Genomic DNA, 16,297 nt, shown 5'->3' with positions numbered 1-16,297 from the left:
CCAGACGCCTTTCCCAGACCCCATTCTTAGCCATCCTCGGAGGTGGACGGATGCCACCAGGATTGTCTTTTGGAAAAACATAGGACACAGGGAACAGGCTGCTTTCCAGCTTTCACTCCGAAAACAAGGAGCAGAGTCAATTATTCCAACTCAGTTGGGACACCTAAGCTCTCCCAGCCAGGCTGGAGGGCACATGGGATGCCCTGTCACCCTATGTTCCCTGAACAACGTAGGTCCTGCCTGCAGGTCATGGCAGTTTTAACGACACTTTCTTTCCAGGACACCCTGCACATTACTGGTGATGGACACCAGGCATGAACTCATCTCTGTCTTAAAAAAATGGTGATGTGCTCCCACCGGGTGGTCTGAGACCGTCACCTGCTTTAGGAAATGCCCCTCGCAGATGGTGTAGCCTTCAGATACCTGAGGAGCTCTCTCCACAGGGAAGGGAGCCTCGGGCATTCAGTTGCAGATGACACACCTGACTCATCCCTATGAGCACCTTGCAGGAAGTTCTCTCCCTAACAGGAAGGATCCAATTAGAAAAGCTGATATAAAAACTTGTCACTGATCTTAGGTGAGGTGATCAATGACATCATGTTGCTCCTGGAAGGGATTCACTTCAGCTTCATGACTGACCACTGGATGACATCATTGTCCTAAAAGCCTCCTCGGGCAAGTGAGGTCTGCGCAGACACGAATGCATCCTGCTGTCCCTGGGTAAAATCCTCAGGCCAAGTGGTGAGATGCAGATGGACACTTGAGGCAAAAGCCACTTGGATTTCTAAGGCAGACCTTGAGAGTTTATGGGGTTTGTGGGGAGGTGGGGCCCGGGGCCCTGGAGAGGGGAGGTGTCAACACTGCAAACAGGCTGGTCTCCCCTTCTGCTTGGATCGCCCTGGGTGTCAGCCTTCGTTAAATGCTGCCTGAGACAAACTGACCGGGATTGGCCCCTGCGCTGTTGATCATATGGATGCAGTGGTTGATGGAGCGAGGTACTTACAGGAGAAGTCTCTGGCCAAGAAGATAGGGAATGAGGGTGGATATGATAAGAGGCAGTTCTGCTAGGTAACGCATAGTTCGGCATGTCTTCCCGTCAGAGGCACAGTTTGTTCTGTATGAGGATGTTTGTGTAGTGGTCTTGGAAGAGACTTTCTCCTGAAGTATCTCATTTTAATTAGCTTTAGCTTTCAGTGTCGTCAGTGTGCTCTTCCACTGTTTTATGAATTCCATTAATCTTGTTGAGATCATCTTTGTTTGTGTAATGGTATGATATTTTTGGCAAGTAATATGGCTTTTTAATCTGGCTGGATTTTATTTTGATAATCAATCATTTCTTCTTAGTTTTCTCACCTGGCACATTGTACTTCTTGTATTTGTAGATTCATGCCTTTCAACATTTCTGGAAAAAATTTCAATATCTCTTTTAACATTTTTTCCACCTTATTATTTCTGGCTTCTCTTTCTGTACCTCAGATTAAATTTACTTATCTGTACTCATTCTGGTCTCTTTCCCCTATTACCCTTTTTGGATAATTTTTCTGAAATATTTTCTGAAATACATCAGTCATTTTTCTGAAATATATAAATACACAAATATATACACATAGATGTTATGTTTATATACTTATTATTTTTGTTACATATATTTTCTGTTTTTAATATGTATATTATCACATGCATATGCATATATTGTAGTTCATTAATTCTCTTCATCTAATGTCTAATCCATCTGTTTAATTTTTAATCATATTTTTAATTGAATAGGTCGTATTTGGTTACTTTGCAAATCTAATAGTTTCTGAAATTATGTTGATCTTCCTGTATCTTTCAATACCACTTTAAGTCTGTAAACATTTTACACATTAAAAACGTTTCATATAGTGGTTGTATGTTCTGTTTTACCTAATAATTTATCTGATAGTTTTGATATTTAAGTGTTGAAACCTGTCTGGTTTTGTTCTTACATGGTTCCCCCCTTACCTGTTGGCTTTTGTCATTTAGTTTGTTGGTTTATTTATATTAGTGTGCTTGTTCTACTTATAAGATTTATTGGTATGTGAGCAGAGTTGGCAGAATACCATCTGGAGAATCCTTAGGAGTATGGATTCCTGGTACCCTTCTACAGAGACAACTTATGTTGGGATTTTCAAGTGTCAGGGGTACTGAGTACACAGAATCCCTTAAATTCTATTTATCATCCTGGGGCTTCCCCAAACTCTTCTCTGAGGTGGTGAAATCCAAAACCCCAGGTCTGTGAGAGAACAGGTTCAAAGGTATAAATATTGTACCACAATAATGGTATTATTACCCAATAATGGTATTATTTCTTTTCGCCCCCCCACCCCCCATTTCTATATTAGAGTTTAATTACCTCCTAGTTTCAGCTGGCTTTTGTTTAATTGGCTTGTTTCAGAAGCCATAGCATGCTTAACCTGTTGTCTGTTCACAGAACTGGACCTGTTTCCTTGGTGGAGAGCATTGAGGTGGAGCGAGATAACAGACATCGAAACACACAGTGATCACAGAGAGATGGCAGGAAATCTATAATTTGCCTATGCGTTCCCTGGAAGGGTATCACAACCACACACTACTGTGTTTATTCCATAATTTACATGATTATAAATCTACACACATATAAGTAGATACTATACAGGACATACTTGACTTTTCTTTGCCGAGAAAAATAATTTCTCACTGTATTAACACCACATTCCTATAATAATTTTATCCACACTGCTATTAATAAATCATTAATATGCATAAATACATACCATACATTACACTGATTTATTACATATTATTATTTCATATTTTTTGTACTTTTATTTGTAGCCACATTATTAGCCTTGTTTACCAGCCCTGTGACCTTATGAATATATTTAATATCTTTGTGCTTCAGATTCCTTATCTTTAAAGTATTAGTGAGTGTTTTTTGTGTCTCCTACTGTTGTCTGAGGAATAATTCATATGTAAACTATCACGTTACATTAATGAATACATGCATTAATATAGTAACTCAGAGCAGCGATCAACACACACTAGGCAGGCACTAAGTATCAGCTTTCTGAGAATCTTTACTCTGCTGGCACGAGTTATGATTTAGACAAGAGAGATGCAGACACAGCTTTTCCAAAGGTGCTGCCAGCACGCTGGCCCTGAACTTGCTAGAAACTCGTGGTATATCTCAGCGGGAACACCTTCTATGAGCAGGGTAAGAATGCCTCAGTTACCTTCACACGTGGATGCCTCTTTATCTTGCTATAACCTGAGTTTCCCCCCCAACCACCTTTTTTTTTTTTTTTTTTTTTTTTTTTCTGTATGCAGGCCTCTCCCGTTGCAGAGCACAGGCTCCGGACGCGCAGGCTCAGCGGCCATGGCTGACGGACCCAGCAGCTCCGCGGCATGCGGGATCCTCCCGGACCGGGGCACGAACCCGCGTCCCCTGCATCGGCAGGCAGACTCTCAACCACTGTGCCACCAGGGAAGCCCCTGAATTTTTAAAGAGCTGGAATATACAGGGCTTCTCTAAATGTCTCCTATTGCCTATCATGATTCTTGTTTCTTGATAAAGTGACAAATAATTGAGGTTACAAAGGACATCACTAGGGTAAAACCCAGGCCTGATAAGTGCATCAATCAGGAGCTCGCTGGCCTGTCCATGCCAAGAACAGCACAGTGGCCACCGTGTGCCTTAAGCTGACCTCGATCCTGGAGTCGTTACTTTCCAGCTTCATGGCTGCTCTGTGTCTCCTTTCCTTTATCTAACGATTGTGGACCACTACGGAGTCTGTCTTCTAGGGTTGTTTTAAATATTAGGTTAGCACACAAAATATTTAGACCATTATTTGACATCGTTGCTCAATTATTTTAGGAATTCCTGCCTATATGACTTTCACAGCGACAGCTACTACATGCCAACAACTACGGTTATTACACTTCCCTTAGAGAATACGTATATTCAAGCATGCTCTACATATGTAAAGATTTTTAGAGAACTGTCTCCTTAGAAATGCAAACCCTGTGGAATATTTACAAAATACAAGTTCCTTTCATTGAAAAGGCAAAAATTATATTATCTAAGAAAGCACGGGGATTCCACCCAGTGAACGTATGTGTTGTTCTCCCATTTTTAATAGATAGTAACACAAAATATAGACACTGACCCTGCATGTTCTATTCTACGAGGGCTGCAGAAGAACCTGATTAGCATATATAAAACCTGTATGTAACTTCATACCTAATGGTAAAAAACTGAAAACTTTCTCCTAAATTTGGATTAAGGCACAGAGGTACATTGAACATTGTAATGAAAGGCTTAACCAGAACAATAAGGCAAGAAAAAGAAAAAATGCATAAAAAGAAGGAAAGGAAGAAATAAATCTGTGTCTATTCAAAGAGGATGATTATATGCATAGAAAATCCTGAGACAGCCACAACAAAACACTGCTAGAAATAAGTGAATTTAAGCAAGGTGTCAATAAAGAGGGTCAGGATAGAAAGATTAGTTATATGACAATATACTAGCAAATAAACGTCACAACTAAATTTACAATAACATTAATAAAAATAAGTTAGCAATACATTTAACAAAATATATTACAGGTCCCTATACCGAAAACTACAAAACTTTTATTAACTTTAACTAACAAAATGAAGAGATATACCTAGTGTGTGGATTTGAAGATTGTAATCCATCTCCTCAAATTTATCTACGGATCTGACAAAATCTTAATGATTATTCAAGCTGTTTTTTTGTAGAAATTGACAGACCGATTCTAAAATTCATATGGAAATGCAAAGCGCAAGTGCTGAAGCAGCACTGCAAAGGTGGAATGAAGTCAGACTTGCAGCACTTGAATTCAAAACTTAACATAAAGATCCAGCAAACAGGTCCTGCGACACATCCTAGGGGCGGATGAATAATTCCCTGAGACAAAACAGACACAGAAAGACTCATACTTTCAGGACCACTTCATTTTTGACAAAGAAACCTTGGCAATCTGATGGGGCAAGAACAACAAATGCATGTTCCGACAACTGGACACACTGAAGAAGTGATATTCACCCCCTGCCTCTTACTAAACACAAAGACCAATCACCACGTACACACAAACCTAAGAATTAAAACTTTCAGTCTCCTAAGAAAACACAGAAGAGTGTCTTCTGTTAAGAAGTTATAACCATAGAAAACTGATGATTTAGGCTTCCCTATCACGCAAAAATCTCTAAAAATATAATTCTGAAAAATGGCTCTGAAACCACAGGCTTCAAACCAGTGAGAAACAAGCAACTATAAACTTAAAGGGCATATATTGCCATCTTTACTAGTGATTCAAATAAAAATTGTCATCACATTCACTATGTGTAGTCACTAGAAAAACATGAAGGCCACTTAATTTTTTAAAAAGTTTTTCTGCTCCAAATTCCTATTAAAAAAAAAAAAAAGTGGGGACTTCCCTGGCGATGCTATGGTTAAGAATCCGCCTGCCCATGCAGGGGACATGGGTTCGAGCCCTGGTCTGGGAAGATCCCACATGCCACGGAGCAACTCAGCCCGTGTGCCACAACTACTGAGCCTGTGCTCTAGAGCCCTCGAGCCACAACTACTGAGCCCATGCACCACAACTACTGAAGCCTGTGCGCCAAGAGCCCATGCTCCACAGTGAGAGAAGCCACCGCAATGAGAAGCCCACACACCACAACGAAGAGTAGTCCCCGCTCGCCGCAACTAGAGAAAGCCCGTGCGCAGCAACGAAGACACGACAATGGACACTGGACTTCACTGAGACATTGGGCAAATCACTTCACTTTGGTGCATCAGTGCATCTATAAAAGGGACCACCACGAGTTAATATACCCAAAGTGTTTGCAGTATCTGCCCCCAAAAAGAGCTAAATAAATGCCTGATCGGTGTAGACACACGTATGTATAGGAGACTATGAAGTTCAGTGTAGTGAAAAAAAGGTCATGGGTCACCTCACTGCAAGACCAATGCACAGGTTACAGCAGATGCCAGACAAGAGGCAGGCACAGGGCTGGTCCCCATAGCCGAGCCCTGGCATCCGCCCTGGGAGGCGCTGCTCCGAGCACTGGGAAGGCCCTCAGAACTCAGTGTCCAGCTGTCACAGCAGGGTGGCCGCACTTCTGTGCCCTGGAGCAAGGCACCCACGTCCTCGCTAAGCCTCTGCCCAAAGGTGCTGTGGTCGCTGCACAGTCTAGGACCATCGGGGATTCGAGAACAAAAAGAAGCAGAAGATGACAAGGGACCCCTAACACTGCCCACTGCTTCACTTCCACCTCATAAGGAAAGAGCTGTGGAACAGTCACTGACTTTGGCATTTTCTGAGTTGCTGGTACACGCTGTCAGTCTTGGTGAAGCCGTGGCAAAGAGTGTGCGGTGTGTCATGGAGCGACTGGCAAGGCAGAGTGCGAAACAAGCAGTAAAGGCCACGGGTCAAAATGTAGATTCCGATCTTACTGACGTTCGCTACTTCAAAGACGAGTGTGTGACAACACATACGTCTCCCAACATTTCATTCTCCTAAGGAACTGCATTAAACACAATTAAAGAAATTAATACAATTACAAAACCTCTATAATATCTATGGAGTTTGGTGAAAGACCATTTTAACACACAGTTACTCACACAAAAGTAAGATTATAATTTCAAAAATAAATCAATATATCAATGTAGAAACTAGTGAACACCGTCCTAAACTCATTCAATATATATAACTCAAGACTCTTGAACAGGCCAGGAAAGCAAGCCTACGCCTTTGTTAAGGCTCCAGAGAAGCATAAAATAATCCATGAAGCAAAGTCCTAGGGAAGGAGATGCAGGTGTTTGGGCTACCGAGAGATTAAAGCCTGAACCCTCAAAAATACAGCATCCCAAGCCAGGAGCCAAAAGCCAAACCAAGTTGAAAAGCAGTTCAAAGAGAAACAGTGCACATCTATGTCTGACTGTCGACCTTTCAAAATAAAATTATCTCAGCTCAAAGCGTTCAGGGGAAGGAAGGCAGGACAGGTAAATACCAAATGCTAATAGGAGAACGTCGGAAATTAAAATGGAATTTTCTCAAATTACAACGAAAGGTAAATGCTTCCACTTCAGCGCTAATGTTACTGTTCTATTTTATTAAAAACAAGAACAACAACTGTTATATCTAAGAATTCAAAGGCAATAATAGATTGAAGGGATGCAACAGTGGTTCTCAACCATGCCTACACATAAAAATCACTTTGGGAGCTTTTAAAATTTAGATTCCCAGGGCCTCGTCCCAAACCAATTTACGTAGCATCTCTGCAGCTGGTGTCCGGAAGTGCAGAATAAGATGGATAAGCTTTCTATTTAGTTGCCTTTCCTCAACACACACACACACACATACACACACACGCAGTTTCCTATACTGACCGTTATTTATTGCAATAGTTCAGCTCCCAAGCACTGCATGACTAAAAGTGAGAGGAAAGTATCAAAAACCACCCAGCACGTCGTGCCTGGGCAGTTTATGTTACAGACACCGGGATGAGCTCTAGAACGTCAGTATTATTTGCTGACTCCTGCTCAGCAGGTGTAGCCTGCAATTTACACAAGTCAGACACAAACATGCCCTAGTTCTCACATAGATGCTACATTGGAGAACAATTCCTGGTTTCCCTGAAGCCTGGCAGTACAATGCAAATAGACTTTGCCTGAAGGAAGAAACAGAGACCTTCCTCTTTTGTGTCAATTTCAGGATGATTATCTCTCAAACAGCCTTGAACAGACTTATATTTCCATTTCTCTGCTACTGCTGAATTCGGAAGAATTCAGAAAACATGGGTTCTTCTGAAAAGAATGATTAAGTAGACTTCTAAAACAGTCCACCGCTTTTCTTAACAAAAAAGTTAGATAACATCTACAAAAACACTTTTTATGAAAATCACGAGTCCCAATATTTCTCCAAGTAAATCTATTTTTTCAGTTATTCATCTGTGCCTTTGTCTTTTCCGTATACATTTTAAACACACTCCTCTGACGACTGCTACACAAGCTGACACATTCAGAGCTTGAAGGCTTATAAAATAGTTATTCAAAATCGGTTCCTTTGTGTAACGAGGGGTACTTTCCAAGATTAAATCCTTGTTATGACCTTTGACTAAAGGTTCCTTTGCAGACCTTCTGAGAACTGTCTTTCTCACCTCAGCCCCAGCTCCTGGACCTACTGTGCTTTGTAATGACCTCTCCTCCAATTATGTTGTACGGTGGAGTATAATTTATAACTGCATCTCGATAAATTGAGCTGAAGGTAATGAGAAAATATTGTGGGTCTAAAATAGAACATAGAGGAATACTGTTGGTAGTAGTGAAAGCAAACCAAACCAAACCGAAAAGCCTGTACGTCAATGCAGGGTATCCAGAATACACAGGGATGGTAAGAAGACCGAGATGTAGGGTCCCTCACTCTGGACCAGATGGCCTCGCTCTGGCCAGTCTTCATCACACCAGGATCACTCAGCTCCAAGCAAAGAGCTTCCAGGACTGTGCGGAGCTTGGGATGCGGAGCTCTTCCTTTACTCTGAGCGCAAAAGCCCACCAGCCCCCAAAAGCTCTTTACATCTGTCCTGTCAGGCTTTGCTTGGTCTACTGACAGCTGAGTGAGGCGAGAGCCAGAAGAAAGGTTCCCTGACTCCTGCACCTGCCTTATTTATTACCTTGTTCATATGACAAGATAAGCTTCTCCACAAGGCACTGGCCTCTACAGCCTTTGCTCACACGAAGCCTTAATAGCCTAGGGCAATGCCTGTCTCACAGAAAAAAGGTTGAGGCCTTAATTTGAATGTAAATCCCATGAATTTCTAAAAAGCGTTCATAAGAAGAGGTTAGTCTGGGTTCCTCCTGGGCTGAGATCGCTATTTAGTTTGCATTATATTATACAGTTCAGCCTGCTGTCAGTGCAGACCCTTAAGACTGAAATTGGTGATCAAAAGTGGAAAAACCACCAACTTAAATGCGGATCAACAGAAATGAGGACTGAAGTTTGGGGCGACTAAAAACTCATCTTCATTTGAACCATGTTCTTTTTATGTCTTTCTATACAAACAAGGCAGTAATTGGAAGTGAGACTTATCCAAATAAATGGTAAATTAATAATTCAAGGATGGATTACTGAGATTCGTTTTATTGACAACATCAATGAGGGCGTAGGATTGTAAGCTGGGGCTTCACAACAGCGGGAAACCCCGAGGAGCTGTGCATCCGCGTGAATTACCCTACTTATGGCAGGAGTATTTAGTCCTGAGTGGGAGACTGTGTTTCTCTAAAATCATCAAACAAAGCCTCCCACGTGGTCTCAGCAGGTGGAAACCTCTTGCGATCGTGCCTCTGTGCCTGTGACAGTACAGTGTCAGAGAACAGATCGTGTCAAGGGGGTCCTAGAGGGGCAGGTGGCGGCCCAACGCTGGCCCTCTCCAGGGAGGACGCCGCCCTCCCCGGTGCTAACACAGCAGGGCCCACGGCAGGTACGTTCCTGAGGCCGAGAAAGACACAGGGCTCCCCGAGGGGGCCGCCGGGAATGACCTCAGTCTCTCTCTCCACTCAACCTGGTCAACCATCCACGTTCACCAGGTCAACTTCGGAGTCAAATTGGCTTCGCAAGGAACTCCAGCTGCCACTCTGAATACGAGACTCTGCATCCTTTGTTGTGAGTTAATACCTCAGCATAACGGGTTCCACATCCTGAGCTGTGGGGTGTGAGAATATGAGGCGGGTTCCTTCTCCCTTGCACTGACAGCAGGAATTTCAGCTTGCAAAGCACAGGGTCCCCGAGATCGAGGTAGTGTTGAGAGGATGGGTGACACACTCCTCCCTCCTAGCAATATCTCCACCTCCACATACACCCTGAAAACTTCAGCCAACAGGCACATGGTAGCCTCACCCAGTAAGTACTATGCCTGTATCTATTGACTGTATTAAGCTCCCTTGTCCTTGTAGCCCTCTTCTCAACTGTAAACTGCTGGTGCAAGTTGTAGGGAAATATTTTCTGAGACAAAGTATGGCTCATAAAGTGGTATGCACCAAACACAGTGTTCTGATAGCCAAAAACTTCTGGAACTTACTTTACTTCAAGCAAAACTACATAAGAACTGAGGTAAGGTTACTTTATAGACTTCATGGATCGTATTTAACTTGAATATACCTATAGTTTCCGAAAGAAATGCTGATCTGATTAATTACAGGGTAAAGTCCCACTGGGGACACTACATAATACGCTACCTTACCTTCTCAAAATACACTTTAGAAAAATCTAAATTCATGAATGCATCTGACCCTGAAGTTTCAGGTAAGAGGTCATGCGCCGTATTCCTTCCTGTCACATAATCAAAGAAAACTCATCGATGTCCTATTACGTAAACTTCTTAAAACCTCCTAAATATTTGAACGATATGGGGCATCAAATGAGGCACAGATTAATGTAGCTAGAGACACTGAATCAGAGAAGACATCAAATCTGGGCTTCGGTGTCAGCTAAATACGTGAAATGTGCTATTTCTTTCTGAGCCTTGTTTTTCTCGTTTGCTGTAAGGAATTTTGGGGGGCTTAAGCGAGATAATATAGGAAATAACATATGAAATCAAACAGCAATGATATTGACAGATTTTAGCTGGGACAGCTGTTATAACTGTTAACATTATTATATACGTGGTAACCCTTCTGTCCTCTCTCAGAGTAGCAAGAAAGGAAATGGTGGTTTTAATACCTGAGGGTTCAGAGTGGTCACAGAATCAATATTTCAAACTAAAAAAATTCTGTAGAGGAGAAACCAATGTACAAACGTTTGAATCATATTCCCAACTAGTGATATTATTCACATTATTTTAAAAGTTCAAGTATTTGGATGACCACAGTGGAGAACTCAGAGTTTTAATCTTTTACCAATGACCGTGTACATACATATATGAATATGTATATGCTTTATACTAGATGACTATCGTCGTCTTACCTGAGAAGAGTAGGTATGCCCGTCGGAACCACAGACGGGGCTGGCAGAGACCCCCGGGCACTGCTGGCAGGTGGACGTCCGGGGACCTCTCCACTGCCTCTGCCCAACTCCTGCACCTTTCATACTGTTGAAAAAAATAAAACAAGCATACTTAGTGCATTTATTTAAAAAATAAATTTATATTAGCATCATGTCTTTTCTCCATCCACTGTCATTCCAACTCTTCAAACTAAATTAGAATCAGTAAACTGTATGCTCATTTCCAATGTATTAATCCGTAGTGTTCTTCATAAACTTTTGTTTCGTTATCAAGGTTTTCCTATAATAAAATAAGAATGTATTCCTTAAAAAGATTCCGCTGGTTACATACAGACTACAGTTATACTTCATCATATGGATTCTCCGGTTTTAATTTGTGGTTGTGAAATGTGTCTTCAACAGCCCCCCAAACAACTCACATGTCTGGAACCTTCTCAAGGGCCCCCCTAGAATTCCACTAGACATAGTATTAGAAAGCAGACATCTAATTCACCAGGCGTCCCAGAGGTGCATGAAAATAAGAGCAGCTTACTTTTAGAGAAAATAGCAATAAGAAACACTTTTCCAGGGCTCTCCTGGTGGCGCAGTGGTTGAGAGTCCGCCTGCCGATGCAGGGGACGCGGGTTCGTGCCCCGGTCCGGGAAGATCCCACGTGCCGCGGAGCGGCTGGGCCCGTGAGCCATGGCCGCTGAGCCTGCGCGTCCGGAGCCTGTGCTCCGCAACGGGAGAGGCCACAACAGTGAGAGGCCCGCGTATCACAAAAAAAAAAAAAAAAAAGAAAGAAACTTTTCCGGCAAAGACCAGTGTTTAGAGAGCCCAATTAGCAGGTTCGGTGAGAGCCAATCCTCTCTTTCTCGTGTGGAAAGAACTCAAAGAACTCATCTGGCTTTGATCTGGAATAAAGTGGGAAAACCTATTCTCTTCCGCTAACTACTCCAAAATTATCCGTTTCTCCACTTTGATTAAACTGCTGCTGCTTGGCCTATTTGTGTGGACAGTTCACACAGAAATGGACAAAGGCCTTAAAAGCAGGAATAAAAACCACAGGGAATCTCTACACAAGCATTTCCTAGTCAGAAGTCCTCCAGTAAATCAGCACTCAGTCTTGTTCATTAAAACTGCTCATGGAGAGTAATTTGATGTCTCTATCAGATGAGAAACGAGGTTTTACTGGAAACATATGCTGCCTTTTGGTTTTTCTTTTTTTTTTTTTTTCACGAATAAGTCAAATCTACAAAAAAGTAACCCCCAAAGACGACTAAGACGACTATGTTCATCCTCAGTGTAGGGAAAGAAGTTCAGACTAATGTATTTTAAATTGTGATAACATTTGGGTGGGCTTTGGGAAAAGGTTTATCACCTTCTCTTACCCCCTCATCCCTCTACCCCGGCCGCTTCCCGTTCACAAAGAAGCCTATGATAGCTCCAAACACATTTTCTTCATTTAAATTTGGTAAATTCTGCCAAATGACCACTTTAAAATCTTGTCTGGCCACAGATATCACCTCCTAAGAGACACAAAAGGGAAAATAACCATGCTGCTATTACTGATTAAAAGACTAGCACAAAAACCTAAAGGAAATCAAAACAATGACTGGAAAACCAGGGACATTATTCTAACACCACCTCCAGACTCATAAGGCACAGAGACGGAGCAGAGAGAAACAAGAAACATAAAATATTATGTTTGCCTTTTTCTTTCGCTGTGTGCAGTCAAAACAAGGCACAAAAGTCTGAAATTATTTGCTCTTCAGTTACATTAGGAGAAATCATTACCAAGCACAGGCTTCTAATCAATAAAAAGTATTTTATGAGAACAGGATGTCTTTATCGCTTTTGCTTTGGGATATGCACCTGTCTTTACACTATGATATATATATATCAACACCATGACTCCTCGTAATCACCTCATTCCATTTTCCGAACTTCAAAACTCCACTGAAACACAGAAACTAAGATTGTAACATTACTTTCTTGTATAAACATTTTGTGATACGTGAGGTAGTCTTTTATATATAATTCAAACAGTAATTATATCTAGAAGTGAAATCTTTTTGAAAATTGGAAGATTTACTAGAAATTATTAAAATTCAAAGGCCTTCTTAAACAGTGAATTTACAACGTACCTGTAAAATAAGTTTTGGGGTAAAAAAGTTTTAGTTATCATTATTCCCTTCAAAGTCAACGCTGCCAAAGCCGAAACACTTTCAGATTCCGGAAGTATATCAATAGAGATGGTATTTTTTATGTAGATTTCATCCTGGTCAGGATTTGCTGAAGTATCATCAACATTGGAAGCATCATAATATTGCTAACATTTGCATCACCATTTTGCTTGAGGTGATGACAAATTATACCATTTGGTAAACTGGCAGAATATTTACTTATGTTTAGCATAAAATAATTACAACATTAGATAATGATAAATTCACCAGAATTCATGTTTTAATATATAATTCATGCCATACACATGGAGAACAGTGAGTCGTGAACTTTTCACTATATTCAGTAAATCCAAAGGAAGGACTTAGAATTTTGTCAACAGAACAGTCTTTCTAGAAAGGCTAAATTAGTCTACAAAATTTGAGGCTAAATTTGAAATCCGAAATTCTAAATATCATAGATTTCATGTGTTCTTAAATCATCTCTGACCTGAAGAAAATGGTTTATGACATTTTCTGTAGAAAGACAAATTACATTCAAGCACATACAGGGAGGTATAGAAGATGGTTCATCCAGGCATATATTAATATTGGAATGAGGGTATGAATACAAATGAATTTCTAAGACTGTTATTTGAATAAAAAAGTACTTCTACAACTCCATAAATCAATTAACCATATACTAAGAAGAATCGCTAGATATAGACAAACAGGACATGTACATTCTTCATTTCAAAAATCAAAACGTCTACGATTGTGAAAATAAGGTTGTTTCATGTGAAAACAAAATGAACAACCTCACAGCAGGTACTGAGGGTCAAATAGACTGTATTGTTAACAGGACTTGAGGAATTCTAGTAACTGACCATTTCTCAGAACAGCCCAAACAGGCCGCTGTGTCTGACGGTGTGGGCGGCACACCTGGACCACCCTCGGGGTCCCCTCAGCATCCTGAAGATTCCACCTGTCCAGGTACATGTGGTACCTCCCCTCAAGTCTCTTCACCAAGGAAGAGAGTTTTTCATTCAAGAGTCTCTTTTATCAGACTTATCCTGTGATTCAGAATTTGTTTGCTTTAGCATCAGGAATGTTTCTCAGAATTAGTGTTAATCAAAACCTTGTCTATTAAAATATTTGTTTGTTCTTAGGAAAATTAGTGTAGTTTATGAGCTATAAACACAATTTTCTAAGATTTAATTAAATATCTATGCATTATGTGTAATATGTAAAGATTTCTCAGATTGCTCTTTAATTATATTTTCAAGGCCCTATATAAAGAAGAGCAAAATGTGTTTACGTGGGAGATAAAATCCTGGCAGTGAGTGTACAGACCAAGATGGGCAAATTCAAGTGCTTGGGAAAAGGTGGAGCCGGCTGAGGCTATCAGAATGGATACCTGGCATCTGGGCCAGGCGAACGACAGGTAAGAAGTTAGACTTGCCAATCTGCTCTCGGACCCCCACCCCCACCCCCGCCCCAACCAGCAGGCCAGCAGTCACCGCACAAGACAGGGCCTGGCAGACAACCAGGCTGCGGACCAGCCCTGCTTATCAGCCGGCCCAACGTAGTCGGCTCCCCCTCAACAGAAGGGCCCACACAGCCCACACAGGGGTACCCCTAGAGCACATAGCTCTGGTGACGGACACGAGTGTGCAGCTGGGCCTCACAGGACACTTCTCCAAGATCAGGAAACAGAACCAACCTACATCATACATAGAAATAAACACAGAGAATTAGGCAAAAGGGGGAGATGGAGGACTACCTTAGAAACAGACAAACAAAATAAAGAGATCAGAACAGAAAAAAAAAAGAAATAGAGACCAAAGAGAGAACAGAAAAGACTGATGAAGATAAGAGCTGTTTTTTGAAAAAATAATCAAGATTGATAAACCATTAGCCAGATGTCTCAAGAATCAATGCAACCCCTATCAAAATAACGATGGCATTTTTCACAGAACTAGAACAAATAATTATAAAATTTGTACTGATAATCAAAAGACCCTGAATAGCCACAACAATCTTGAGAAAGAACAGAGCGGGAGGCATCCTACTCCCCAACTTGAGACCATACTACAAATCTAAAGTAATCAAAACAGTGTGGTACTGGCACAAAACCAGACACCTAGAGCAATGGAACAGAATAGAGAGCCCAGAAATAAACACTTATACGGTCAATTAAGCTACAGCTAAGGAGGTAAGAATACAGAATATGGAAAAGAACCCCTCTTCAATAAGTGGTGCTGGGAAACTGGACATCTACACACAAAAGAATCAAATTGGACTGCTTTCCCACACCATATACAAAAAAAAAAATCAAAATGAATTAAAAATTTACATGTAAGACCTGAAACCATAAAACTCCTAGAAGAAAACATAGGTAGTACATTCTTTGACATCAGTTTTAACTGTATTTTCTTGGATTGTCTACTTAGGCAAAGGAAACCAAAGCAAAAATAAGCAAATGGGACTACTTCAAACTAAAAGGCTTTTGCACAGTGAAAGAAACTGTCAACAAAATTTTTTAAAAAGACCTACTGAATGGGAGAAGATATTTGCCAACTATACACCCAATAAGGGGTTAAAGTCCAAAATATACAAACTCATACAACTCAACACAAAAATGAAAGAAAGGAAGAAAGGAAGGAAGGAAGAAGTGACCCGATTAAAAAACGAGCAAAGGATCTGAATATACATTTTTCCAAAGGAGACATACAAATGGCCAACAGGCACATGAAAAGATGCTCAACATCGCTAATTGTCAGGGAAGTGCAAATCAAAACCAAAATGAGATATCACTTCATACCTGTCAGAATGGCCATCATCGAAAAGAACACAAATTAACAAATGTTGGTGAGGACACGGAGAAAAGGGAGCCCTCGTGCACTGTTGTGGGATTGTAAACTGGTATAGAAAGTATGGAAAACAGGAGGCAGTTTCCTCAAAAAACTAAAAATAGAACTACCATAGGATCCAGCCATTCCATTTCTGAGTATTTTTCTGGAGAAAACAAAAACACTAATTTGAACAGATACACACACCCCTATGTTGATTGCAGCATTATTCACAATAGCCAAGATATGGAAACAACCTAAGTGTCCATCAACAGAT

At 41.0% G+C, this 16,297-nt stretch overlaps 1 protein-coding gene across 5 annotated transcripts in view; it reads right to left on the bottom strand.

Moving 5' to 3' along the window:
• SPOCK3 (SPARC (osteonectin), cwcv and kazal like domains proteoglycan 3) overlaps positions 1-16,297 on the bottom strand; it is a 414,509-nt gene that overhangs the window by 151,221 nt on the left and 246,991 nt on the right. For all 5 annotated transcript variants that reach the window (XM_067040090.1, XM_067040089.1, XM_067040088.1 and 2 more), the window contains one exon: positions 10,989-11,112. In XM_067040090.1, the coding sequence (XP_066896191.1) occupies positions 10,989-11,112 (124 nt within the window). The remainder of the gene's footprint in view (positions 1-10,988; positions 11,113-16,297) is intronic.

Source organism: Kogia breviceps, chromosome 8, assembly GCF_026419965.1.
Source record: "Kogia breviceps isolate mKogBre1 chromosome 8, mKogBre1 haplotype 1, whole genome shotgun sequence".
In the NCBI taxonomy this organism is placed as follows: domain Eukaryota; kingdom Metazoa; phylum Chordata; class Mammalia; order Artiodactyla; family Physeteridae; genus Kogia; species Kogia breviceps.
Note: the sequence above shows the minus strand (reverse complement) of the source record. Positions and strands in the feature narration are given on the sequence as shown.